This window comes from Metarhizium robertsii, assembly GCF_000187425.2.
Source record: "Metarhizium robertsii ARSEF 23 chromosome Unknown MAA_Scf_14, whole genome shotgun sequence".
Lineage (NCBI taxonomy): Eukaryota > Fungi > Ascomycota > Sordariomycetes > Hypocreales > Clavicipitaceae > Metarhizium > Metarhizium robertsii.
The window spans coordinates 1-27,277 of NW_011942154.1; the positions used below are offsets into that span (position 1 = coordinate 1).

Below are 27,277 nucleotides of genomic sequence, written 5' to 3' on the forward strand. Positions count from 1 at the left end.
ACGGTAGACACTAATTGAGTAGGTCAGATGGGCCTCCTGCAAGGCATGATGCGGTGAGCGCTGGGCAAGTCCTGGCCGGTGGCAAAATATTCATATTACATATTGATATCTTGATACTTTTGAGCAACGTCTGTGCATTCCACGCGCTGAGTTTGTCGTCCATTACAAGTCAATGATCCTCCGTCATGGCGTATCAGCCTAATATTCTCCTCTTTGGAGATCAAACCGAAACGAACCTGAGTATCCAAGCGCTATATAACCATGCCAACACGTCCGAGCGCCTTCTAGGGTATATCGATGCCGCATATGAGGCTGCGAACCAAGCCTTGGATCAACAAGACGTCAATCCGGATGTTCGTGCCGTCTACCACTTTGCATCATGGATAGAACTAGAAAAGACTATCGCATCTCAGGAGGTCCCGGATGTAGTTTTACGCACGACGGCTCTCTGTTTTGCTCAATTAGGACATTTCATCCGGTAGGCAAAGTTGCAATCAGCACTCACAGATAATTTAGGTTGTATTGACCAGTCCTGTAGACTCTTGGAAACTGATACTCATCTTCGCCAAGCATGGGTGTCTCAGAAATTAATCCTCGCTGCCTCCTGTGCAGGACAAGTCCCTGCTGCACTGGCAGCCAGTACTCAGTCACTGGATCAGTTTGTGCTTGCTGCGCCCGAATTGGTGTCAATAGCCGCCAGAATAGGCCTTGAAATAAATCGTCGGGCTAATTCATTCAACGATGATCGAACCAAGAGCTGGGCAACCGCCGTCGGAACAGACCTAAAATCAGCTCAATCTGTGGTAGATGGATTCAACCGAAGTAAGGTGAGCATGTTCCTCATTCACGAACTTGCTATTAAGTGTTTGAGGAACGAATTATATTTAATAAATCGTAAACAGGACTTGTCACAATCTGAAGGACTTTATGTGGGCGTTACCTCCGCATGGGCAACAACCATTATTGGTTCTCCCCGGCTGCATCGGGACCTTTTTGACTCAAAGCCGTTCGCCGAGGGCATCCAGATAACACCCCTTCCCATCAACGCACCCTTTCACGCATTTAACGCGCCGAAGCCTGATCTCAAATGGATTATTGGTACGGCACCCGTGCTCGACTTGCTCGCTCTCACTAAAACTGTCTTCTTGTCCTCGGAGGACGGGGTTGCTTTTCCGCCACAAACAGGGGCAAAACTAGTCTGTGAGGCCGTGTTAAATATGCTCAGCAGAATGACCGATAATAGCAAGGTCTTCTCCAAGGTTTCGGATTTACTCGGTCAGCAAGATGGATGCATAGTTCCTGTCGTTGCGGATAAAAGTGCAAGACGTATGGTGATGGATTTGAAGGAAAAGAAAGTTTACCTTTACACGCGGTTACCCAACTAATCATGTTGTATCTTGATAGTAAACAGCTTAGGGACTTGTTAGTTGAATCAACCCGCTAGAGGCCTTTCACAATGCGATGCTCTCTAATGATTTGGATGTTTCAAGTGTATTGTTGCTCTATTCTGTGATTTTAAAGACTGATTTAAGTTTAAGCCCACGTAGGTTCATCCACACCATTACCCCTGGTTCCAATGTCGAACCCGGGACGAACCACATCCGCAAACTGCAAGACTGGCTTGACTGTTCGAATGTTGATTCCCAGGTTTGGACAAGGGCGATCCTCCAAGTACTGTGGATCGAAAACCTCTGGTGAATGCCTCTGGAGAAGCGACGACACCTTTCCAATAAGAACAAGCATGTGGTCGTCGTGACGAAAGATGGGTGAGCCGTAGTGCTGGTGAAGCTTCTTCCAGACAGGCTCGGGATACACACCCACGTTGCGAGTCAGCCAATTGTTGTAATAGTCGAGAGCGAGCTAATAGTTTCAGTTTCAGCATTAATAGACCTTGTCTTTTCTCGGCCCAAACCCTTTAAGTGTACTCACGTTGATTTTGTAGGAACCACCTTGCTCTGCACGACGGATAACTGCATCCAGGACGCTGCAGATTCCCGATATCCCGGTACAAAAGTCGCTGTTTGGGAAAAGAGGTGTCACGGGTTCTTCATGTCCCATTGCGCGCCCAAATTCCCAAGACACGCCGGTGTGCTAAGAAACGTCAACGTCAGGAACAAAACTATATCGATTAGAATTGAAGGGACATGTACCGCATCCGAGATTTGCTGCCAGCCACTTCTCTCACGCATCGGCCCGTTCCACCCATATGAATTGAGCCTCACCACGATGATGCCTTTTTCTCGTTCTTTGCAAAAGTCGAGAACATTGTCCGCGCCAAATCCCCATTTCTCCATCACGGTGGGACGGTAGCTCGATACAAAGACGTCGCATTCCAAAATGAGCTTCTTAAATGTGGCGTGGTCGGCTTCCTGCGACAGGTCGAGAGACGCATTGCGTTTGCCCCAGTTGAATTCTGGGTGGTAAATCGTTGCGTCGGGAACTCGCGTCTTCGTAGTGATGCGGAGGACGGTGGCACCCAGTTCTGCTAGGCCGCGAGTAACGGCTGGCCCAGCTATGATCCTAGTGGCATCGAGAACTTTCAGTCCAGCAAGAGGTCGAGATGGATCGTTGGGCTTTTCACCCGCAGAATTGGTCCACCACGTAGGTTTTTGGTGTTGATTCGCCGGGATTGTTTCCCAGAGGCCAACGTGTTCGTTGGCTCGGCTCATCTCCGTCTTGCGATACTCTTCTAGGCTGTAGCAGACTGAACCAGCCGTCTTTATAACGTCGTTGGATAACTTATCGATATCTTCGGCGTTCCATTGCCCGAGGGCGGCACGAAACATGGGCAATACATGGTGAAACTGGTCATGGTCCTTCGGGGGCTGTAGAGGCAGCTTGAGCATATCCAGGACCACATCGGGATTGAGTGAGCCGTGGAGGTGGAAGAACTTGTCATCAGCTGTTCGGTAGATATTTGACGTACAGCAGCGGTAAGGCCCATCAAGGGACCGATAGTAGTCAAAGTCCTGGAATTTGCTCAGGTAAAAATCCTTGGCCTCTTGGCTCGCGCGAGTATCCATGAACTTCACATTTCTGCCCTCGGGATCGAGAGACCAAAGCTGAAGAGACATGATAAAGAGAATAGCATGGTTTCTGGTAGCTTATTGTAAGTTGTGAGAATTCATAGCAAGCAGCTTTCCAGGTAAGACATACGTATTAATCTTGACTTTCTGGGGAGCAATACCGTATAGCTTATCGAGGATGGCATTTACATAAACGGCCTCGAGCGCCTTTAGGGCAGACATGCTCTCGGCAAAACGCCAGTTCACAGGAAGGATAGGGTTATCTGGTCCCTCAAAAGACACAGCGTCGGCATATTTTTGTAGTGGCCCATCGAGAAGATGCTTCCGAGTCAGCGTACTCGACAGGATGCCATCGCGAAAGACCTTGGCTGCATTGCTGGGAACAGAGTAAGGAGCGCTTTGTTCCATGTTCAATCTGGTAATGTATTCTAATATAACGGGCTGAGCCCGATATGGCTAGGCTTGCACTCTCGCCTTTAGCCCCGGCCCCCTGCCGGGACCTATTTATAAGCGAGATTAACCAGGTGGCAGGCTTAAGAGCTCAGAATCTTCTTGGGCTTTTTTTTCTTATGTTTTTTTAGCATTTAGATAATTGTAATAATTGCCTAGCGAGTTGTTAATATACTCAGCTTAGACCGTTACACTAATAGCTCTTGGTTCGACTTTTGGATTTATCGAGGAGTCTTTACTGTAAACGCTATTACGTTAAAAAAAAGCGAAAATGTAGGCCGACTGAAATCTTTCTAGCAGCTCTAATAGTAGCTTATATTTTAAGCGATATCTGGCTGAGTTTACTCAATTTTTGTAGCAAGTATTCTTTAGGCTTAATATCCTTAGTTTATAGATATGTACAAGCGAGAAGCAAGCATATATATACTTGTCTAACAGGATCGATAGCTGTTCTAGATCGGTAGAAGAAAAATACAGTAGCCTTGTCAGCACACAGGAAACATGGTAGGCGTTAACTGGCTAACTAGGACGCGTAATAATCTGTCTAAGAAGCCGACTAGCCGGCAACCCCGTCTTACCCTTTGGACTAAACCGGCATAGGGCTTACCCCCACCCCCGCCGTCGGCCAAAGCTTCTTAGTGCTACTAATAAAATAAGCTTTAAAAGCATAAGGCCATCAAGAGATTTATATCCGAGCCGTGCCGGAATTCAACACCCATCTGCAGCTGAGCGGAGTTGCATGCTAATGGTCGGCCCACAAACTAAGATGCATGCGTGTAGTCAGGAAACAGATATGCTGAATTCTCTGGGATGCCCCTTTCCCTCCTTCTTTCCCTCTTTGTCACCACGATCCTCAGTGTTTTGATATTCGTTAACCACGTTTTAAGCTGATACTATACTTTATTTAAGGAGTTTTGCTTGTGTATCATGACTGATAAATACACTTATATGGAAGGCGTCGACACCAGCGCCGCCGTGACAGCCGCAGGTTCAAGGGCGTCGCGGAACGGCGCCGAGCCTGCGGAGAATGAACCATCCGCCGGCGGCATTCTTCGGAATGACGGCGCAGCGGTAGAAGCGCAAAAGGCTACTGAGAAGCCGGACCAGGTCCATTTGATGGCAACGCGTCCAAATGGTGGATGGAAGGCCTGGTTGCAGGTTTCTTGTGGCTTTTTTCTCTTCTTCAATACCTATGGTGCGATAGCCACGGACTCCAAAAACAAAACTTTGCCTGTTATGTCAAAGAGGGCCGACTGACAATTAATCGCTAGGTCTCATCAACACCTTCGGAATCTATCAGACATACTACACAGCTAATTTTCATTTTGATCCCTCCCGCGCCTCTCTCATTGGCGGCATACAGACATTTCTTGTCTTCTTTGCTAGCGGCGCTGGTGGCCCCTTGTATGATGCAGGCTATACGCGTTTCCTCGTCACCGCAGGGGCAATTCTCATCGTCTTTGGGACCATGATGCAGAGCCTTTGCACAGAGTATTGGCAGTTCATCCTCGCCGAATCATTTTGCATTGGGCTTGGCGGGGGCCTGACGTCCTTCTTGGGGCCGGCTGTTCTGTCGACCTACTTTACATCTCGGTATCCCTTGACAGTGGGAATTGCAGCTTCGGGGACAGGCATTGGCGGCATTATCCTGCCTATTGTATTCCGCGAACTCCAACCAAAGATAGGCTTCCCATGGACCGTCCGTGTTATCGGCTTTATCCTTTTTGCCACGCTTATGCTTCCAGTATTTTTTCTCCGACCACGCTTGATCCCTGGTGCTGGCCGCAAAGCTATCGACAAGACCGCCTTCACTGACTGGCCATTTGCCGTCTTTTTAATTGGTAACTTCATTTACCTCCTTGGAGGTTTCACGCCCTTTTTCTACATCCAAGTATATGCTGTTGAGAAAAATATTGCCGACGCAAGTCTCAGCTTCTACATTATTTCCATCATGAACGCCGTATCGGCTATAGGGCGTATCCTGCCAAACTTTCTCAGCCCGTACACCGGCCCCTTTAACATGCTTATATTTACAAGTATCCTGACGTTTGTCTTTGCGTTTGCGTTCGAAGGCGCACAGAGTGTCGGCTCGCTTATTGTCGTGAGTGCCCTCTACGGAGGTGCTACCGGCTTGTTTTTTGCGTTGCAGCCGGTTGTGGTGATTGGACTTAGTCCCAACCCTAAGCTTACTGGGACGCGGGTGGGAATGGCGTTTTGCTTCTTGTCGTTTGCCGTGCTCGCCAGTAACCCTATTGCTGGTGCTATTCAGACTGCGGGAGGCTTCTCAGGGGTCTGGATCTGGACAGGCGTTGTTACCGCTGTTGGCACGGCTATTATGTTTGCAGCGCGCCTAATAAAGACCGAAGGTAAACTCTTAATTAAAAGATAAGAATATATAGTAAGGAGAAGCTATTAGTAAGTGTTATCTTCAGCGCTGTCATGGGTTCGTTTCTGTTAAATAAGAAGCTGGGCCCTGTCGGCAGATCAGGCATCGCGCTTTGTCTGCTCGGCGCAGCTCTTGTCATCATTTATGTGCCTGCAGAGTAACCCGTTAAGACAATTAATCAGATTCTGGAGTACGCTTTGCAGCCAGGTATGTTGCGAGCCTTACTCGACATGTTCTCCCCAGCTAACGTATAGTAGGATTTCTATTTTATGCCGCGGCCGTGTTTGCCGCGGTTGTCTTCTTGATATACAAAGTTGCACTACTGTGCGGCAAGAAGACAGCCGTAGTCTACCTATCTATCTGCTTACTTACAGGCTTAATATCCAGTATAGGTATTAAGGCGCTCAGCATAGTATTAAAGCTTACCTTCTCCAGTAATAACCAGTTCATATATTTGTTTATATACACCTTTCTACTTCTTTCCACAGGGTGTATTATTATCTAGATAAACTACTTTAATAAAGCACTGGCGGCCTTTCCGGCTAATATGTACGTCTTCCTCCTCTATTCCGGGATTATATTTCCTGACAGCAAATCAGAGAGTTAATCCCATGTACTACGTCGGGTTTACAACTTCTACGCTTTCTGTATCTCTTATCTTATACGGAGGTCTGAGCATCAAGGACACATTTATAAATCTGTCCCTGCTCTTGGGATTACTCATCACCTTTTTTGGGGTCATTATACTTAACATCTCACAGCAAGATCCCGCTATACAGAACGCAGGCAACCGTGGAAGCTTCGAAAGGATTCCCTTTTAAAGCCTACTAAATAGGAGCGCTACGTCTTTGGGTAGCAATTATTATTACCCCAGACACGACGACGAGCAGCGCCGGGGAGTTGGCACAATTGCATAGAGGCAAATGAGAAGTAGCGTCGCAGAATACAAAGTATTAACATCTACTAAGCAAAATTGTACAGTGTGATTCCATCTACAAGTTCATGAGACAAAGATCTCTTCATCCACTCAACCCACGCCTTCCGTAATATATTGTGGCCATGTGTCAAGGCCAGCCGCCGTTCACTTCAACCACCTGCCCTGTTATTGCTGATGAAGATTCCCCCAACAGAAACATGATTGCTTCGGTGACTTCCTCAGGCTCTACTATCGACTTTAGTGCCCCCTTGTACGCCGCCGCCACAGGTGCATCATCCATGGTGCCCTGAATCATCGGTGTATTCACAGCCCCTGGAGCAACACAATTCACTCTCAGACCATCCGGCCCCCAAGATTGAGCAAAAGACCGAGTCAATCCAAGCACGGCATGTTTACTCGCGACATATCCTGCAAGACCAGGGATGCCCCGTACAGAAGCCATCGAGCCTACGTTGACGATGCTTTAAATAGTGCCGCCCTCTCTGGGAACACGCGATGACTTGACCAACTGGTGAAACTCGGTATTGACATTCCATGTACCAACGATATTAACGTCCCAGGGCTGGCGAAGATGCTCGTCCCCCGCTTCCGATATTTTAGTAGGGCGCAGGATCGCCGCACAATGGACAAGCCCTGCCAATCGTATGTTCTTTTGTGTGGCAATCTGATCAAACACAGCTTTAATATCCTTCCTTAATGATATCTTGACCTTGGGGTAGCTCTGCTGCTGGCCAGCAAGGTCGTTATGTGTTGGTATTTTGCTAGAGATGTCTAGGACGTGGACTGATACCGATAGCTCTAGTAGTTTTCTAACTGTGCTTTTGCCGATCCCGGACGCCCCTCCTGTGACGATGAATGCTTTGCCGAGGAGACTCATGTCGTGAGTTATGGAAGGGCGTATATTCAGGGAGGAGGCTTGTTGAATGGCAAGATTGTGTGAAACCGTGTGTGACTCTTCTACCCCGTAATGTAAAGCTGGTTAACTGATGTAAATCAAAATGCTTTGACAGAGTTGCCGTCATTTGTGGGAGATGGTTGCTCTCGGAAATTCGGGCTTCCATTTCGGCCACAAACGAGGAACCACCCCGGCGAGAAGCTTGTACAGCATACAATTACATTTCGAATACGAATTCGAAGCAGGGTATTCTGAGTTAATTCGGATATAGGGACTGCTTAGATCACGATATTCTTTGGTAATACCCAAACTCCGCTATGGAGTACGCACCCCAGATTCCGTGAGCCGTGCATTCCGCGCATTCCGCGGGGATTTAAACGCTATCTCCACCAACCGTTAAATAATAATGTTTCGACTACACGGCAAACAATCGGCTATCCGTGAGCAAAATAGCAAGCTACGGCCGAAAGGAAGTCACTTGAAACCACAACGCCGGCCCGTGTGAACCAACCTCGTCGCATCCCAACTACTTTACATGAGCCACTGCTTCGGAATTCGCTCCCTCTCGCCTTGTACGCTTCAGAATTGCCGGGTCTTATCGAAACGAGTGACAAGTCAACATTATGCTGGTAGCTTGGATGATTTCGTTACTAGAGAACTGTCACAGATATCACAAAACCGCCGTAACTCTGCACTCAGCCTCATCCTCCGCCCAACTATGGGACTGATATCCAAATGACACGATTTTATTTCTAGTCATAGCCATCATTAAATGTATATGCATCTGGAACACAAGTTGCATTGGTTATACATGACTAATCTATATTGCCTTCAAGAATACGCTACCAGAAGAGTATTTGACGATGTGCAATGACCGTACTCAATATCCCATCCCCCTTCCGGGACACGTCGTCAAGTGCTGCCACCTTCTTAGAGGTAGTGACTTACTCGTTAGTCTGCCTCTTTACTGAAGCTACATGTGAAGCTACCCTGAAAACTTATAGTCAATTCCTGTCCAACGCCATCGATGCTTTGCTAAGTGACTGTAAATCACGACCCGTCTCCGAATAATGCTGAGTCATGCTCTTCAGAGTCAAGCTCAGAGATTTCGTCAGTGGTGGCGGCCGTTTTCTCTTGCATGAAAACGCCGATGTCTTGCCACTTTGCGTGATTGTCCTGCATACCCTACTGAGCGAAGCTTACTTTTTCACGCGCTCTAGTATTTGCACCTCGAATGAAACTGTCTCTATAACCCCAAGGCAAGGGAACTAGTGCAGGGTTATCGAAACGATTTCTTTCGAACTGCAACCAATTCCCTTCTCTTGGGGCTATAGGGACACCTGCAACCGAGCTGCAAGATCTAGAGCGAGTGAAAGTCTGACAGACCGCTGTTCCTCGCCTGGATTGACCGGAGATGCCATGTAGTGGGTGTAAAGACTAGTGTCCCTAAACCAGAACCTGGTTCTGCACTGAATGCACAGGCGTTGCTGTCGAATCCTAGTGTCGTCCTGCCGTAGTTGCGCAGTACGTCCATTGCACGAGCTCCATATGCTCCATCGTTCCTGTTGAATGTGTGTTTTCCCTTATTTAGGGATATTACATCTTTGCTGAACGCTTGTAAACCTTAGTAAGGAGTGAAAGTAAGGCTAATAGTGCTGTTGTACCTGTCGAGGGTGTGGCTTAGGGCCACTCGCTCTTGCAAACCGAGAATGACCTTTGGGGAGTAATCTGACAATCCTGCGTGGTTTCTCCGACACTACTTGTGCGTCTGTTCTGTGAGTTAGCTCCATTAGGATGCTGCTTGTAAAGGGCATCCTGCATGGCGCTTCGATAAAAGTTGAGTGTGACGACATAGGTAGTTGTCGGCTTATGCTCCTTTGCGGAGTGGTTGTTTTGTGAGACGCCGTCACCAGTCTGTCAACTTTGAATCTGGTCACTCCATGACTGATGGTACTGTGACAAGCTACTAGCGTTGTGGAACGCGGTCCTCTTGATACGCGTCAGGGGAGTCAGCCGCGTGCTGTACAGTTCGGTGACATGGAGAGGAGGCAAAGAGACACATCGAAATAATCTTTCGTGTGGTGACTGAGGGAGAAGTTGGCAAGCCGTGAGGAAGAATAGTCACTGGTTTATATATTGAACTAACGGACGAGTAATTGTAGGCTCCGGTCGAAGTTGCAAATGTGTGCAAGGTTTTGACGTGAACAGGTCAGAGCGTATTCTGTTTGATGCGACATGGATGAAGTGGTTTCACAGAAGGGAGACAGGAAACAAACTATTACCCGTCTGTTTTGAATACAGGCGCTTTTTTGAGGCACGGACTGTCTCCTCATCTGAGAGCGGTCATAGCACCCAGTTTTCCTGTTGTTCCATTGCTTGATATGGTGCCATTGAGTCACGGTTAAGATACAAAGTCCATTAGTTAACATAGATCCAAATACTATCTCCCATGCGTCGATTGCGGTATGTCGGTTGTCAGCGGAAGATACCGTGTCAAGTCGGGATCGGAAAAGAACTTGGCACTTTGTTCTTGTCCACACGGGTGGGCTTCTGTTTCCCGCTTTGTCCGCTCGGAGCTTAGTAGTCAAAGGAAACGGATACCACGACAAACGAAGCATGTCCACGTGAGGTTGCGGTGATATCAGAAGTTCAAATATAATTATGAGAATTATTGTATCCTATACCTAGGTTGTTTTAGTATTGAAGACGAGATGGTAGCAAAAGGTCGTAGATTTGCAGAAGTAACTCCTTGGTGCTTTTTCGAAGAGGTGCAACTAGGTCTAAAACTGCTTGGTACATCCGGTAAAAGCTTTGGCTCATATGTGTACCCCATTGTCAACGCCAAAGGCCCCCTTTCAAGGGAAAAAGGAAGCTATTCATCGGTATCGCCGAAAGGCCCTGAAAAGCCTCGGTATGATTGTCAAAATGAAGCCACCAAAAGCCTCCAAAAGGCTCGCGCCACGACCCCATTGAAGCTGGATCTTCAATAGCTAAAATCCCTCAATTGCTGACTTTCTAGGCAACTAGCTAGATGACGGTCAATATCTATAAAAAGGGCCTGTTTTCCCTCCCTAGATAGCTTCAATACAAGGACAATTCCACGCTTCGATCCCCTTCCATAGCTGTCAACGTGATACCCATTCTAAATATCCGTTTGTAAAGAATATTCTAACTGGGAGAAACAATCCCTTCCGTATATCACTGTACCACCGCGGCTCCTTCATGAAAATCTCCATTCGGAAGACCGGAAACAACAAACTGCGACCAATCCTCCAGTCCCTTATCGCACCATTCCCGCCATGCCTGGAGGCCACCGAACCAGATCAGAGGCTCCTGCTTTTTGCCAGGGATATTCGACCCATTCCACCACGAAGGCGTTTCCCGGTGCAAAAGATGCTGGTAAACGGCATTCGTTGTGTCACTCCAGAATTGAGCGGCCTTTGCAGAAGGCTCGACATTTGCTATTCCTTCGTTTTTGGCTTTACTGAGGAGTTTCATGGCCCAATCGACTTGCAATTCCAGAAAAGGTGGTCCATTAGCGAGAGAGGAAGGCGACTGTGGACCGTAGAGGATGAAGGCGTTGGGCATGTCGGGAATCATGGTTCCGAGGTATGTTCTTATGCCTTGCTTCCATTTCTTTTGCAGGATAACCCCGTTCTTATCGTGGATGTTCATATCGTAAAGACTGCCAGTCACGGAGTCGTATCCAGTCGCAAAGACAACGACATCCAGCTCAATAGACTGGCCGTTTTCGAGCGTGATGCCATTTTCGCTGAATAACAGGATTGGCGTCTTCTTCACATCAACAAGGGCTACATTCGGGCGGTCAATCATCTCGTAGTAGTCTGTCTCCAGACTAGGACGCTTAGTCCCTATCCAGTGGTTTTGCTGCAGAGGAGCCATGATGTCTCTTTTCACAGGATCAGAAATCCGAGCTCGCACCTTTTTTGCCCAAAACTGGTATAGTTCAGCGTTGGCGACCTTGTCAAAAGCATGGTCTTGGAAGCTGGTGGTGAAAATGACAAAGCCTCCTCTTCTCCAGAGCTCTTCATAATGTTCCTGCCTCTTCTCTGGGCTGACTTCGTGAAAGCGTCGTTTCTCAGTGTTGTAGTGATAGCCAGTGGTATTGTTGTACTTTCCCTTCTCAAAAAGAGCTTGATATGTGTTCTTTTTTTCCTCTCTCTCGTCTTCACTGAATTCCCTCTGACGCATTGGAACAGCTACGCTTGGATTTCGCACAAATACAGTTAGCTCGCACTCTTCTTTGGCCAAGTCTTGAAGAATCTGCAGGCCAGAGGCACCCTGGCCGATGATGCCGACCTTTTTGCCCTTGACGCCAAAGTATTTTGGCCAATTTGCTGGATGTATGGTCGTGCCCTTGTATTTATCGATGCCAGCAAACTTGGGGATGTACGCCTTATTCGTTGTTCCTGTGGCAAAAATGACGTAGCGGGCGGTTACTGTATGTCCAGCACTTGTCCTAAGATGCCAACGGCCGGATGTGGTATCATATTTGGCTTCAGTTACTCTGGCGTTAAAAATGGCGTCCTTCCGCAGATCTAGTACTTCTTCCAGGTGCTTAAAGTAGGCTTTGATCTCGTCATGTGCTGGGTATTTTCTGCGGAAACTGAAAGATTTCCACACTTCGGGTAGATCCAGTTGATACAGAGGTGTTTCGGAGTCAACACGAGCACCAGGATAGCTGTTGAAGTGCCAAACTCCCCCAAAATCGCCGCCAGCTTCAAAAAGTTTGACGGTGTAGCCTGCACTTCGAGCTTTATGAAGAGCATAGCAGCCTCCGAAACCGGCGCCAACAATAATTACGTCGGCCTCGACAACGTTTGGTCCAAGGTGCCCATTTTGGCCATTGACGATATGGTGGTCCATGGTTGATGAGCTTAGATAATTCCGAGGACAGGTGATGGCAGCAGTAAGCCTTGTTGACCAGCCGAGACAAAAGGACACCAAAGATAGAAGATGCCACGTTCTTCAATACAACTTAGTGACGGACTGCAATGAGACCAATGGTAGTCTTGAAATTGTACGTAGTTGCTGAACCAGATATATAATTGCTTAACACGACCGGCGGACCGGAACATTAAACTCCTATCCAGGTACCAATGAATCTCTACCCAAGCGGACTTTGGCTTGGCGTAGGCCACAGATGTGATCCACCGTGAACGACGGATGACGATCAACAGGGCCTAGCACAACATGCAACTATTGAGCGGAATCGGCGGAAAGGACTTCTCTCCCGCTGCCCATTCCGGGGATACCCGTAGTGCAACCAAATGATCGTCACGCGGAGGCGTCACCTGGTGGAGACGAATCCAGCATTGGAAAATCACCGCGCGTTCCACGGACATTGCGGTGTAAGAGGTAACTCACGGACAGGCCTGAATAGCAGGTTGGGTAGAAATACCTCAGGCTATGCTGCTCATTCCCAGATGCGCCAAGTCATTGCGAGTACGCTGTGACAGATGACGATTGAAAATACTTGCATCCGGAACTCGAGCCGTGCCGATCACACTCTTACACAATGGGGCTACAAATGGATAATGAGTTTGCATCTGCTTTAGCACCACTTATTCCTGCGCTTCAAAACTTGCCAAAACCTAAAGTTCACGATGTTGAGACAAGGCGACAGATCTTGGCAGGTTTTACGACCAACGCACAACTACCGGAGGATGTAGCCCAAACTATCCACAATGTAAAAACACCAGACGGCTACTCCCTGCCAATATGGCACTTGAAGAGAACGGATCGAAATCCAAGCTCTGCGGGTGGGCCAGCAGTTTTGCATATTCACGGCGGAGGGTTCATCTCGTTAAGCCCGGCTGTAATGATGGCAGGCCTTGCGGAATACGTCGTAAAAACCGACATACAACTATTCGCTGTGGATTACCGTCTTGCCCCTGAGCACCCCTATCCGACACCCCTTGACGACTGCTGGGCTGCGTTAACATGGATAATGTCACAAGCCGAGGAGCTTGGAGTTGATGCAAGTCGAGTTGGTCTGATGGGCCAAAGCGCAGGAGGTGGTCTAGCAGCAGGGTTGACACTTCTCGCTCGAGATCGCCAACTGCAGCCTCCAATTGCACGACAAATACTTGGATATCCTATGCTTGACGATAGAAACTCGGAAAGCATGCCTGAAGGTATTATCACATTATGGAACGAGGAGGATAACGTTACTGGGTGGACTGCCTATCTCGGACGCAAGGTTCAATCTGACCATGTACCCATATATGCTGCGCCGGCTCGCGCCAAAGACGTAAAGGGTCTACCTCCGCTGTACATGGACATTGGGCAGCTGGATCTGTTTGTAAAAGAAAACCTTGCGTATGTTGGAAAGTTTCTCGACGCAAGGGTAGAAACGGAATTTCACATCTACCCTGGCTTGTCTCATGGTTTCGAGGGTCTTGCACCAAATCATCCAGTTGCCAAAGAGGTGAGAGAGAAGAGAGTCCAGCAATTGAGAAAACTGTAAATAGTTGTGTACTAGTTGTGTTTATACATGAGTTGGCCGATACGTGTGTTGATTGTTGGAGACGTGTCCGAACAATCTGGGGTGGAATCTACTTAGTAACGCCCGACGATGTAAATAACTTACCTTGTGCTCTGAAAACGCCTGTATTCTAGTCGCATTCTTGGTCATGTTTGCGTTTTTCGTCTGCTTGACTTGGATCCTCCAGAGGAGAGATAGGCAAAATGCTCGGCTAAAGATGCCGAGATTTGCATGGCGCAGCCCAACCTTATAAGAAACTACCAATTGCAATTATGTTTGCGACACAAGATTCACTGGATATTGCCAAATCAGAACGGTTGATTCACCAGCCGGTTCAAATACAGGCCGATTTTAGCGTTGATGACGGCCTGGCTGCCTCTGGGGCGTGGTGAGGTTGAGGCACGGCAGTAACGCGGCATCGTTTCGACCGGAGAGATGGATGTAAAAAGACAGAAAGCTCCCCGGACCTCTGTCGGTGCGTACCAATACATACCGGCAAGAATCCGAGACAATTGATTGATCCAGAATGCTGATAGTTTACTAGTTCGGTGCCGGTGTGCGTCGATGCCTAGGCGAGCAACTGGGCTTGATGATGATCAGCAAAGCCGTGGACGAGATTGCTCGAAACTTTGATCTTGATTTTGAGGCACTGCTAAAAGGATTTACCGTGGAGAGCGCGTGGTTTGTATAGCCGACGTATTCCTGCCGTGTCCGGGCGAGAGACAAGTGGTTTTGCGCAAGGACCGACGTTACGAAGGAATACGAGGGGAACGCGGCGCAGTTATAGTGTAACTTTTCCCCGCAATTCGCAGAACCCGGGCAATCCGAATAGCTTGTTCCGTGGTGATGCTAGTTCGGTAAGGAGTTCATAGGGTTCTCAGGCTCTGCTGCAAACAGGTACCAAGATAAGGCCGCAGGTAACAACGTGTGGCTTGGTCCCCGTCACCAGCTTGCATTGTTTGGTGCATTCAATGTAATGTAATGACGTGGCAAGGCGTCATCTGACAGTTTTAAATTCTAACACTCCCAATTAAGGCATGCAAGTCCTCACGGTAGCCACCTACACCAGTGTTTAACCACAAATAAAAGTGCTTGAAAGTGATAATATGTGGGAAGCCAACCGATATTTTACTTTAGAGAGAAGAAATACCAAGCTAAAAAAAGTATATAAAGTATTAAATACTGCCTAATTACAAGGTTATAAGCAGTTAATATTACTTTCTAGGTAGTATAAATAATTCTATTAGTGTGCCCATGAACCAGGATGCACGGAAGCAGCATGTAGGCAATTTCTCTCTTGATTCTACCATCTAACGAATTTTCAGTGCACTCGCCTGGCCGCTGTCCTAGGTCACGGCTCTTTTTTTATTGGGAATAGTAACCTCACCGTGTGGGATGCCAAGCAGCAGGAAAGACAATCGGCATGTCGCGTTCAGCCAGCTACTGCTGAAGATGTTTCCAAGGTACTTCAAATTATTCTGGAGGAAGGGTGCCGCTTTGCCGTGAAAGGTGGCGGTCATGCCCAATTCCTGGATGACTCGATTTCGGTCGGAGGTGTTACCATCGACTTGCAAAAAATGAGATCTATTGAGGTATCTGCCGATCGGTCTTTGGCTAAACTTGGGAGCGGGCATATCCTGTATAGCTTATATTCCGGGCTTGAGAAGCATAACCTCACAACACTCGGCGGTCGAGTCGCAGATGTTGGATTAGGGGGTTATGCCCTGGGAGGCGGGCTTTCAAGCTTGTCACCCGCGTATGGCCTAGCCATGGATAATGTCTTTGAGTATGAGGTCCGTGTATTCTTGATGTTAACCTATTGCTGACGTTTTGCTGATACGTCGGTGGCTAGCTGGTTCTTCCCAATGCTACTATCGTGAACGTCAATCAGGATAGCCATCCAGATCTATATTTTGCTCTAAGAGGTGGTATGAGTAATTTCGGTATTGTCACGCACTTCACAATGAGGGCCTTTCCACAAGGTCAAGTGTATGGCGGCAGTCGTACGTTCCCATCCCAGCTTCGACAGGAGGTTCTGCAACAAGCCTTCGAATTAACAACGCAATGGAAGAACGACACTGCTATGGCATTCTACTCCCATTTTACATACCGCCAGAATGAGGATGACTTTGACATTACGGTACATCAGGAATATGCACGTCCAACAATGGATCCGCCACCATTTCGGCAGCTCAATCGGCTTCCTTCTACGTCAGACAACCTCCGCATAGACTGGACAAGCAGTTTCAGTAGAGAATCCATCTTCCCTAGCGGCTATCGGTGAGTTCTAGCCACATCGCAAACTGCCTATAACGGTGTTGGTAGACTGACATGTTTCAGAAATCTATTTGCGACTGCGACATACCAACCATCCGTAGACATTGACAGAAAGGTTCAGGACATTCTGATTGAAGAACTACAATCATGCAAGGCAGTACCAGGTCTCTTACCATCAATCGTGACCCAGCCTATTTATGAGGAAGCCATCAGAGCAAACAGTGACAGAGGAGGGAGTGCTGCTGGCTTAGAGGCAGAAGGCCCCCTTACAGGCAAGTTACATCTTGGCTTCAACGCAAAGAAGCTTGCGTAAAATAGCAGTGCTTTCGTCAGATTCTATCACTAACTTGCATCAGTTTTGCTGCTTACTATGAGATGGAACAATGAGAAGGACGACGCTACAATTAGTGCATTGGCAGACAGGTGGCTTCAGAGGTCACTTGCTATTATCCAGGAAGCCGGCAAGGGCAATCCTTGGCTTTACATCAACTATGCCAGCAAATCACAAGATCCTTTTGCTAGTTATGGAGAAAAAAACCGGCAAAGGCTAATTGCTATTCAGAAGGAAGTTGATCCCAGGGGAACTTTTACCTCCAAGGGCCTTTGCAGGGGGAACTTTAAGCTTCGTTAAATTTGATTTGGTAGACATGACCAAGCGCTGGGAGAATATCACGGCCAAGACTCGAGTTTCATAGCTAGTCAATTCTATATATAGCAACGCTTGTCCGAGTTTTGTCCCTCGTCAATAACACTCGGCACACGGTATGGGCTATCTTGTAGTTGTCATCTAATTGCAGGGCATATCACCGCCATTGCGCTATCTGCTAAAGCCCGTAGCTTTGGGGCCGAACCACCGATGTAACTGTTCAAGTTGAGTGTATTGACAACTAGCTACACGACTACTACGAGTATTCAAGGGCGAAGAGGGAAGTTCGAGGAGCCCACGGCTCAATGCAGCTAGTCTCGCTTACTAATAGGCCGGGACGGAGGCGAGAGCGCAAGCCGAGCCACCGTCGGGCTCAGCCCGTTACAACCGAGTTCATTCAATGTTTCGCCTGAGTCATCCTGCAGAAACTATGTGGTTGGACTGTGGCACGATTGCGTGTATTCTCGAAACCTCTCGCTTTCATGGTTACTCCGTTCTAGTGCCCTGTGCCAATCTCGTATCTAGCAAGGCCATGCATAAACCTCCTAATCACAAGGGACAGAAGTCTGATCTAGTTAGTAGATCAGGCTGTCTTGCCTCTACTCAAGAAAGTAGAGTCTTTAGATGCTGTCGTAGAGAAGCAAGTGCTTTGACTGGACTCTTTAGAACATGAGGCCGGGGAGGCCGGGTTACGTGTGATGCGTGTGAAGACATCGGTAGATAATTGTTGTGTCTGAGTGTCTAGTCTCGCGAATGTCGCGATGGGGTTACAGGTTAGCTCAGAGAAACAGTTTACTGGGCTTGTGTCCTAACTTCGAACCCTCAGGGTCGATGTCGCTTCTGTGAAGGAACAGGAGGATTCAGGGAACAAACAAAGTGACGGTACTCAGGAGAGGAAGTCCTGGAGTGGAAGCAGCCGTCACAGCAAAAGTAGTAGAGTATACAGTCGGTTTTTTTGGTAGTTAGATGAGATAGAGATGTGAATAGCATCGTTATTTAATTTAGTTAGTAAATGGTCTTATGACAAAGAAGGCATACTGTGACTTCCCCTGGCTACTAATAGAAACCTTGAACAGAAGGACAGAGCTATAGATCCCGGCCCGTGCGGCCTGAGCACCAGCACCTCGAACAATCGCAGTGAGTAACGGTGTTCCAGAACGTGCAAAGTGACTTGACTGTCAATGAGTGTGACCCTCCATGTGAAGATAAGTGAATTCAGACGGTAGTTATCGCAGAGAATATGTGTGGCCCATAATGTTTATGCACACTTGGCGCACGGAGGTGTAAGTTGTACTCTGACCATACAGGGGGGATGCGAAGGGTACTTTCAACAAAGTGAAAAAGTTGAAAAAGTTTGTGTGAGGAAACGAACGAAAATTTGTAGACAAAGGAAATACCGAGGGACGAGGTACCCAGAGGGTGGGAACGAGCAGGGCGAGTGACATGAAGCCGTGGTAGAAGCCGTCCACTATGTTTGGTTAAGGCGGCCATACGGCCAACGGCCGGTATAAATGGAATTATTATTCAACGAGGGATAGAAGTCGGCTCAGTCTTAACGCAGTTCATGAACGCTAGGGTCCTTTTTTGATGGTGTAACAAGCCGCATAACTCATGTGCTGGCTACCGAGTCGCGGCTTGAATACGAGATACGGCAGCGTGGTTTTCGTCGTTTCTACTTCGTAATTTTATTGCAAGTAGCTGGCCAGTCTCCCAAATTCTGATATCTATAATTTTATGACATGCAGAAATTACTCCAAGTTTGCTTGTTCAATTAAAACAGGCAGCCTTATCCGACAGTTGAGGCTCGTGGCCAATCGCGCCAAAGATCAATCCACAAACAGGTTATTGCGACGTCTGGGCGTGTATTCTGGAACGACTTCGGGCCGTCGCTCCAGCGGGAGCCAGTCTTTCTATGCCCCCCTTAGATGTGCGTCTTGGAGTCAAGGATAAAACAAAATTGCGTTTGCACAAAATACCAAATTATCTGTTCGCGTATGGCAATCGTGGAACTTATACTAGCCGGTTATAATACGGTCAACCCTGTGGAATAGAGATAAAATAGAACATTCTGAATTGAAGTGAAAGAGTATAGGCAACAGTGCTCGCCAAAACGCTACATGCCTCAAAGCCGAGGAGTCTCTGTGCGCTGACGTGTATTCAACAAAAGGTAGGTAACGTTACAGCAATAGATTGAGGTGGTTGCCTTAAATAGCCCCTGGGATTGTATACAAGGAAACCCTCATTCCTAATTTGTATAGGCGCTTCTCTACTCGTAGACACGTGTTCCATTTATACAGATACTAGGTAGCTTATATCTTGGCAATTCCACGAACCCAGGTCTACCTTCCTGATTCGCTTGACTAGGCAATAGCTAATAGGGATTAAGACGATATCAGGCTAGCTGGGATATTACCAATTGCTTACAGAGTTTACGAAACGCACATAAGTGCAACAAGAGCGCGAGCTATTGCGCGTGTTATGTTATGCGGACTGGGATTTCAGCACAGGACTTTATTTATAAAGCAGGTCCTAGATAAACCTTGTCCGCTCTTCTTCATCTCCTTCCTAGTAAGGCATGTACCATCGTACCAAGAGGTGAATAGCGATAAAAGCTAGTTTGAAACATGCCACCTACTATATAAATTGCGACGGTGGATATCTGTGGAGATGCCAAGTCATAGATTGGGTTGCAATAGCTTACAGGTGATATGCCTTGATTAGGCAGTCGCACAACTATTCTTGGTACACTAAGAATAACACCGATTACCCCGCATAAATGTGCCATTTATTCTTACACTCGATTGTCTGCTGTAGTATAGCAAAGTGCCATGCTGGCCGTAGGCTAAGGAACAGAGTAAATCCAAATAAGTATATAAATACCCTTATTTAGTCTGGCAGTTGACAGCAGCATTCTGGACTCAACTCACTTCCAATATAGCTTTACACTTTCAAAGCCTTCAACTCCTTCTCACCTTTGTGTTTCGTTTAATATGGAGCTTACCAAATTTCTTGCCTTACTGGCAGTTATCCTGCCCGTCGCCTACGGTGCACCAACGCAGGCGGCAAGCCTGCACCCCCAGATTTTGGAGGCCATGAAGCGCGACTTGGGGCTGAACGCCGAGCAGGCCACTGTTCGTGTGGCGCGGGAGATCCATGCCACCGATGTTATTGAGCAGCTGCGCAGCTCAGTAGCGTTCGCTGGTGCTTGGATTGACGCGGACGTGCTATACATCGGCATTACTGACCAAGCCTTGGCCGATGAGGTCACTGCTGCCGGCGCCACGCCGATTGTCATGACCAACAGCCTGTCCAAGCTGGAAAAGGCCAAGGAGGATCTCGATAAGATATTCATCGGCCGAGCCAACACCCTGGAAACATCTTCGGACACTAGCTCTGGCATTGCATCGTATTTCGTTGATGTCGCCGCCAACAAGCTCGTTATAGAGGCTCTCGCCGACAGTCACGGCCATGCTGAGCAACTAGCCGCGCAGGTTGGGCTTACATCCGAATTCGAGGTGCGGACTGTTGAGACGATGCCGACTACCATGGCCACGGTTCAGGGTGGTGATGTCTATTATATTAATAGAAGCTCCCGCTGCTCTATCGGTTTCGCAGTAACCACAGGTTTCGTGTCCGCTGGACACTGTGGAGGATCAGGAGCTTCAGCTACAACAAGTAGTGGTGAGGCCCTAGGAACCTTTTCGGGCTCCGTCTTCCCTGGCAGTGCCGACATGGCCTACGTCCGCACTGTAAGTGGAACAGTCCTTAGAGGCTACATCAACGGCTACGGCCAAGGGAGCTTTCCCGTCTCAGGAAGCTCCGAGGCTGCCGTTGGAGCTAGCATCTGCCGCTCCGGCTCAACCACTCAAGTCCACTGCGGCACGATTGGTGCCAAGGGCGCCACGGTTAACTACCCTCAAGGAGCTGTTTCGGGCCTCACTCGGACTAGCGTCTGCGCCGAGCCCGGCGACTCAGGCGGTTCTTTCTACTCCGGCTCCCAGGCGCAGGGTGTCACCTCGGGAGGCAGCGGCGACTGCAGCCGTGGAGGCACGACCTATTTCCAGCCTGTTAATAGGATCCTCCAGACATATGGCCTTACCTTGGTCACGGCGTAGGTCGGTAGCTAGTTATCACAGAATCTCTAAAGTAGTTAGGGAAGTTAGTAAATACAAGGCTAGCTAGTAAGAAAGTTTATATATAAAGTGCTTTACATATCTTGGGAAGTAATATATATATATATAAGGCTACTGAAAATTCTACACGTCGTATTGGTGGCATATTTGATGTTGTCTGGGCTTCAAAAATTACCCTTTTGGGAGCCCCTGTACATGGCGCTAGCCCAATTGAGTTTTGGCGATCAAAGGAATGGCTTCGTAGACTTTTGCAATCAAGCCACACACCTACGTGGGTGGGACATTGTGGCTGTTGTGCCCAATTTTACATATTTCTCAGGGGCATTATGCGTCCTATACCGTCTATGCTACAATAATAATAAACTGTCCTCGTCGGCTTGCAATCCGGCAATCGAGGATCTCATCATGGCCCCGAGACACAAGGCGATGCGTCACATGGCCGTAAATTTTAGCCGGTACCAGTCGCAGCTGACAGCCAAGCTCCAGAGCGCCGCTTCGAAGGTCCATGTCTTGTCGGATCTTTGGACATGTCCACATGGACACGGTGTTCTGGCGATCTGCGCAAGGTGGGTTGACGAGGATTACCAGCCCAGAGGAGCCCGTCTTGGTCTGCAGGAGATCAGGCACAGCCATTCTAGTGAACACCAATCTCGATTGACTCCTCTTCTTAATCCTTGAACTGTATGGGGTCACGAAACAGCTCGGCTGTCACACAGGCGATAATGCCACGTCCAACGACACCGGTTTGCAACATTTGTTAATCCGGATAAAGCGGCATCTTGAGGTGTGGCTCGTGCTCGATACTGCTCGTGCCGCATTCTCTTTATTATTCGTCCAACCTGCGCTACATAGATAAACGTCACCGCATCCGCGCCGCCTGACCCCGCCCGACACTTCTCAGCTAAAATAATCACTTCCTAAAAACCACCAACATCGCAAAGCAACAAGAGATATCAAGGGTCCAACATGTCTCAATATAGCAAAAGCAGCAGGCTCCTCGACCTCCCATGGGAACTCCGCCGCCCTATTATTGTCCAGGTGTTGCGGCGCGGACGTAAAAGTGAGCCTACCTTCAACCGAAAGCTTATCGAGAGCCGCGTGCGCTTGCGTAATTGTTTTGATGACAACTTTCCCAAGACGACAAATCTCTATGTTCAGAGACACAAGAATCGATATCTGCACGGTAATGCCTTGCGAACTACTAACCGCCAACTTCGCTGCGAAACCAATTTATTGATTGAAGAAGAAATCAAGTCGGGCAATATTGAAATTCCATTTGTTTTGGATGTTATGATTGTTAAAGACGTTGGCGTCTTTCCTACCTGGATGAGCTTCCCTTATCGACCGGAGCATCTCAAGATGCTAACCATTAATCTACGTATTGTTCGGCCGGGAACGAGCGTTGTACCAGATGAGTGGATCAAAGTGGCCAGATATGAAGAAAAGGAATATTCTCGCCGGGACAATTCTCCCGCCAATTGGAACATCATTATGGCTGTTGCCCTGTATGCTTTCGGTTGCTTCTCAGTAAAGCCGGATTCCGCGCAACCTGCCGTCCAACACAACAGCCAGCCAGCTATCGCCGAAGACGCAACACCTGCTAAGCAACAGGCTGCTAGCAATAAAGTGAATAATACTCGACCACCGAAACCAAATGCCAAAAAGCCCAAGTTCCCTGTACGGCCGAATCTTGCGCATCATCAGAGCATTGTTCCCAACGCATATCTTCTCCCATCTGCGTCCTATGTTACCGATAAACTGTTCATCGACTTCAAAGAACCCGAATACGATGTCAACAACAAACCTATTCCTCCAGGGGTAGACGATAGTCGCAAGAAAAGTCCATTCTACAAGGAAGGCTATATCCAATTTGGCCGGGAAGTCTTCGAGGACTACAGCATTCAGTGGAAGGATAACGACGAAATCGAGGAGGACGAGCGTTTACTTTCGCGGGGCACTTTTGCTTGCCATCAGCTTGAGGAGAGACTATGTGGAATCCTCTGTGAAGTGGATTCGAGTGAGTCAAAGTACCTCGTCTACCTCAGAATGCTGGCACGCAGTGTTGGGGAGCTGAGATATTCCGGCTGTGAGAAACCGGAGCTGCAATTGGTGGACAAGCATCCTTCCTTTTGGGCTGATATGAGCTATGCTTTGGACGACACAACTCTCGAGGGGGGATATACCGAGGCAAAAATTGAGCACGACTTGATTGAAGAGATGGATCACGGCTGTTCTGACGTTGTAGACAGCTTGCGCACTATCCAAATCAGAAGATGTCACGGCTGGGTCAAAGATGATGACTAGGATAAACGTGTATGTAGGATTTCAGTATAATTTCTCGTCCGGGTATAATGCAATACTACGCCAACTCTCAGGGCCCCAACCCACTGGCTTGTGGACTGCGCTGTAGAAAATTCGAATTTGCTTCTTAGTTTATGGTCCCGGCGTAGGAGAGCAGTAGTGGCTGCTGGCAAAGTTGGTGACTGTCGGCGCGACAGCCGCTCCGCATGCGCCGTTGGCACAATCTCTCACGCCGTAGCCAAAGTTGGCCTTCTTGCAGAGGCACGCAGGATCCGGCGATGGACAGCCTAGCTGCGAGTACTGGGCAATCATGTTGTTCATGCACGTTTGCTGGATCCCCATGTTAGCAAGAGTCCCATCTCCCCGGGGGAACGGGGCCGCATATGCACTTACACCGCAGGGAGGAAGGTCGGAAATGGCCGTAGGCGTAGGCGTAGGGGCTTGCGTCGGAGAGTTGGTGCCGGTCGCCATAAATGACGGACACCAGTACGAAGTCTCAAAGGAGATGACGGTACTCGCCCGGTCCGCGTTGCTGCAGGCGCCGTTGGCGCAGTCGCGGACGCCGTAGTTGAAGTTGGGCGCGCGGCACATGCAGGCCACGTCCTTGTCACCGCAGCCCAGCTCTCGGTGCTTGGCCAGCATGTTATTGATGCATGTTTGCTACGTATATGCCATCAGCCTGGGAAGCTCGCGCCCCGGGGACAAGAGCAAATACTTACACCGCACTGCGGGAGATCGCTGACGGCGGTCGGGCCGGTCCAGCTCGGCTTCGCGGTGGTGGTTGTGGTAGTGGTAGTGGTAGTCGTCGCAGGCGTAGACTTGGGCGTTGAAACGGTCTTGGAGGACGTGCTACTTGAGGAAGTGGATGTCGACGTGGGCACGTTGGTGGCGATGATGCCATCAAAAGCCGTCGCCTGCACTAGCCAATTCTCCGCGGTTCCCAGCGTCGTGTCAATCAGCGACGAGCCGCCGTCAGTATAGTATCGGGTCAAGGCCGCGTGCGTGCCAGGCGGCACCCAGGACGTGCACCACGCGCCCAGGCCAGGACGATCCTTGTTGCTGACGAGGCCGGGAGCGTAGAGGCCAAAGTCCCTGGCGGGCGTTAGCGGAGAGATCCTTTACCTTGTCAAAAAAGACTACCAAGCATACTTGGGACAGCAGATGCGGTACGTCGAGTTGTAGTCAAACGACTCCCATCGGTCCGGGCAAACCAGCTGCTCGTAGGGCGGCAGGTCGACGCTGGCCGTCACGCTGGCCACCAGAGCCGGCGGGAAGCACGACGTGACGGTGACGCCTGGAGCAGGGTACGGGATGTTAAGCCAGTACCCCAGCGTGGACAGCCCTCCTGCGTACTGCGTGATACCGCCCAGGCAGTCCGTAGGCTGCGTGAAGACGGTGGATAGCTCCCACCGCGTAGGGCCGGTTTGCGTAGACATGGTTGTCGCCGTCGTGCTGGCCGTCATCGACGAGCTGGCGGTGGGTGTCGTCGTCGCCGATGAGGTTGAGCCCTGCGGCGGCAAGCTGTGCAGCTGCCTCTCTTGCAGGGCTGCTGCTGCCACGGCGGCACACAAGACCAGGCCGGCCAATTTGATGGACAGAGGCATCATGATGTTTGCGCTGTAGTCAGGAAAAAGGAAACAACGTACTGGCCATGTTGCCAACGTCAGTCGACGTGGGAGGGCAAGACTATACATAAACGGGCAAAAAAGCGCCTTGAACGCAGACTGTAAGCGAGCACGGCAGGGCTCTCCCGTCCCTCTTCTTTGTCTACCGGGGTTCCATCTCTCTCTCTCTTCTGTGCTGCATACGGGGAAATTTCTTTGCGGTTCGGCGTACAAACCAAGTTGAGTAAAGATGCACCCCCTGGGGCGTGTCCATCTCCTGCATTGGGAATTTGGGACCCCACCTGCAGCCTCGTCTAATCTTCACTCCGGGCCGCGCCGCGTTTGAGCTTCCTAAACCTGTTTAGGAAAGCACAAGGCTGGGCTACACGTTAGCAGCTACATGTCCGTTGCCCGGAAATTAATCCTACTCTACTGTGTACTACGGCAGTAGTATAAGCTGGGTCGTTCCTCGCAGCGCAGCTGTTATACAGCCTCGTATTTGTACAATGTAACCCAACAATTTCCAGATTTGGAATTCATACATGTCCGGTACTTTTTCTTCTTGTACGTACTTAGGTACATATGTACAATATTACTAGCTTCGACGTGTCACTTTTAAGAACGAGAAGATGCTGGTTGCAAGACAACTTTTGAATGAACAAGGATAATCTACTTCCTGCGTGCAAATTAAAAGTCCTTTTCACAAAGTATCAGAAAGATACATAGCAGCATATTTCAATAAATTCATCTTCTGATTTCTCATCCATGTAATCTGTCCAACCCGCCACCGTCAGTCTCGTGCAAGACGAGCAGCCACGGTTGCAGATAGGGCACTTTCAAAGGTAAGCCTTGCTGATTCGGCTACCTCTACCTCTCAGAAGAGCGCTGCGCCTGCCTGGCTTGCTGTGGCACTTTAGGAACTCGCCTTTTTTATTCCTGTGAAACGGAATCATCTCACTGTTGGCGCGGATAATCTCCATGTGAATTGTGGCCTTCTGCTTCTGCGAATCCGGGTCCCCTTGCCACTTGCCGTATGTGCCAGCCTTTTTCGTAGCCGCTTTTCTCTTGTCCTTGGCGATGGAGGATTGACCGCCCTGCGCAAGGGTCCTGTCCATGTCGACCTCTTCCCAGATCTCCAAGTCTGGCGTGTTGGGCGGCCTGTTTGGGCGGAGGTCCTTCTCGGGGCGGGTGCCGTCGGGGAAGATGACGAGCCTGGGTGTCTTGATCTGCTTGTACGAGTTGGACGGTCCATACTTGAGCTCCTCATCGACCCATTCGGACTTCCACCGTGCCTGGTCGGCGTTTCGGTACATGTTTTCCACCTCGAGCGCGTTTGCCCTATCCTTGACCCACGACTCGATGAGGCTGGCTTGGGGAGAACCTTCCTTGGCCATGGTCCGGAGCTGCTCGGCGCGCGCGCTCATGAGCCTCTGCATTTTCGCCATGTCAAACAGCTCGCCGTCCTTGAAGTCGGCCTCCGGAAAGTTGGAGTGGTCGATGATCTTGGAGGCGGCAAACTTGAAACTGTTGGACTTCTTGATAGCGCGCTGGAGACGCATCTCGTCGAGAAGATCCGTCATCTTGTAGTTCAGAGTCAGGAACTTTTTCTTGACCTCGCTGCCTCCGTCTTCTAAACCAAATCTTCTGAAGTGACCGTTTGTTGTGCCAATGCCTACGAAGAACTCAGCCACAGAGATGGTGCTGGTGGGGAGGCCGCGGGCTTCCAGTTCGTTTGCAAAGGCCTTTGCAGAGGCGTCGTTGGTTGACCGGCGTTTACCCAGACGCTTGCCTGCCCAATATCAGCATGAATGTTTTTGTAGAGAGGCCGCATGCAGTACTTGCACCCTTTGCAGATGGTCCAGCTGTTGGGGTCGTCGGGGAACAAGACTCTCTCCATCAAGTACACCTTGTACCAGCCCTCTCCCTCCCAAATGACGGCATCGGCTAGAGCCGCGACGGTGCCGACTAGCCACAGAAAGATTAAAACGCGCATCGTGGCGACGTTTTGCAACGGGGAGAGAATATGTCTTTGGAAGCAAGTAAATGACGGGCAACGAATGGCAGCAACGGCGAGGAGCTTTACGGCGTTGGTAGAGGAAGCTGAACAATGTCAG

The 27,277-nt window shown here is 49.1% G+C and overlaps 10 protein-coding genes across 10 annotated transcripts; 5 read left to right on the top strand and 5 right to left on the bottom strand.

The window, feature by feature from the left end:
- Positions 1 to 185: 185 nt before the first annotated feature.
- Positions 186 to 1,385, top strand: MAA_07478 (polyketide synthase; the record flags this gene model as incomplete). The annotated part of the gene is made up of 3 exons (XM_007825476.1): positions 186 to 478; positions 539 to 827; positions 903 to 1,385. 3 exons carry the CDS (start codon positions 186 to 188, stop codon positions 1,383 to 1,385), a joined length of 1,065 nt encoding a protein of 354 aa, XP_007823667.1.
- A 148-nt stretch (positions 1,386 to 1,533) lies between these two features.
- Positions 1,534 to 3,434, bottom strand: MAA_07479 (CAIB/BAIF family enzyme; the record flags this gene model as incomplete). Its single annotated transcript, XM_007825477.1, has 4 exons — positions 1,534 to 1,860; positions 1,930 to 2,091; positions 2,151 to 3,096; positions 3,157 to 3,434. 4 exons carry the CDS (start codon positions 3,432 to 3,434, stop codon positions 1,534 to 1,536), a joined length of 1,713 nt encoding a protein of 570 aa, XP_007823668.1.
- Positions 3,435 to 4,403: 969 nt separating this feature from the next.
- MAA_07480 (Major facilitator superfamily domain, general substrate transporter) lies at positions 4,404 to 6,023 on the top strand (the record flags this gene model as incomplete). The annotated part of the gene is made up of 3 exons (XM_007825478.1): positions 4,404 to 4,671; positions 4,748 to 5,842; positions 5,893 to 6,023. The coding sequence occupies 3 exons, from the start codon at positions 4,404 to 4,406 to the stop codon at positions 6,021 to 6,023; spliced, it is 1,494 nt and encodes a 497-aa protein (XP_007823669.1).
- A 1,239-nt stretch (positions 6,024 to 7,262) lies between these two features.
- Positions 7,263 to 7,676, bottom strand: MAA_07481 (NAD(P)-binding domain protein; the record flags this gene model as incomplete). Its single annotated transcript, XM_007825479.1, has 1 exon — positions 7,263 to 7,676. One exon carries the CDS (start codon positions 7,674 to 7,676, stop codon positions 7,263 to 7,265), a length of 414 nt encoding a protein of 137 aa, XP_007823670.1.
- A 3,216-nt stretch (positions 7,677 to 10,892) lies between these two features.
- On the bottom strand, positions 10,893 to 12,581 carry MAA_07482 (steroid monooxygenase; the record flags this gene model as incomplete). Its single annotated transcript, XM_007825480.1, has 1 exon — positions 10,893 to 12,581. One exon carries the CDS (start codon positions 12,579 to 12,581, stop codon positions 10,893 to 10,895), a length of 1,689 nt encoding a protein of 562 aa, XP_007823671.1.
- A 652-nt stretch (positions 12,582 to 13,233) lies between these two features.
- MAA_07483 (FAD binding domain protein) lies at positions 13,234 to 16,792 on the top strand (the record flags this gene model as incomplete). The annotated part of the gene is made up of 5 exons (XM_007825481.2): positions 13,234 to 14,145; positions 14,747 to 14,887; positions 15,528 to 15,995; positions 16,055 to 16,482; positions 16,543 to 16,792. The coding sequence occupies 5 exons, from the start codon at positions 13,234 to 13,236 to the stop codon at positions 16,790 to 16,792; spliced, it is 2,199 nt and encodes a 732-aa protein (XP_007823672.2).
- Positions 16,793 to 20,115: 3,323 nt separating this feature from the next.
- On the top strand, positions 20,116 to 21,240 carry MAA_07484 (peptidase alpha-lytic pro domain protein; the record flags this gene model as incomplete). Its single annotated transcript, XM_007825482.1, has 1 exon — positions 20,116 to 21,240. One exon carries the CDS (start codon positions 20,116 to 20,118, stop codon positions 21,238 to 21,240), a length of 1,125 nt encoding a protein of 374 aa, XP_007823673.1.
- A 984-nt stretch (positions 21,241 to 22,224) lies between these two features.
- On the top strand, positions 22,225 to 23,562 carry MAA_07485 (Protein kinase-like protein; the record flags this gene model as incomplete). Its single annotated transcript, XM_007825483.1, has 1 exon — positions 22,225 to 23,562. One exon carries the CDS (start codon positions 22,225 to 22,227, stop codon positions 23,560 to 23,562), a length of 1,338 nt encoding a protein of 445 aa, XP_007823674.1.
- A 129-nt stretch (positions 23,563 to 23,691) lies between these two features.
- MAA_07486 (CFEM domain protein) lies at positions 23,692 to 25,166 on the bottom strand (the record flags this gene model as incomplete). Its single annotated transcript, XM_007825484.2, has 4 exons — positions 23,692 to 23,889; positions 23,953 to 24,219; positions 24,279 to 24,651; positions 24,709 to 25,166. The coding sequence occupies 4 exons, from the start codon at positions 25,164 to 25,166 to the stop codon at positions 23,692 to 23,694; spliced, it is 1,296 nt and encodes a 431-aa protein (XP_007823675.2).
- Positions 25,167 to 25,999: 833 nt separating this feature from the next.
- On the bottom strand, positions 26,000 to 27,156 carry MAA_07487 (uncharacterized protein; the record flags this gene model as incomplete). The annotated part of the gene is made up of 3 exons (XM_007825485.2): positions 26,000 to 26,952; positions 27,002 to 27,008; positions 27,070 to 27,156. The coding sequence occupies 3 exons, from the start codon at positions 27,154 to 27,156 to the stop codon at positions 26,000 to 26,002; spliced, it is 1,047 nt and encodes a 348-aa protein (XP_007823676.2).
- Positions 27,157 to 27,277: the final 121 nt, after the last annotated feature.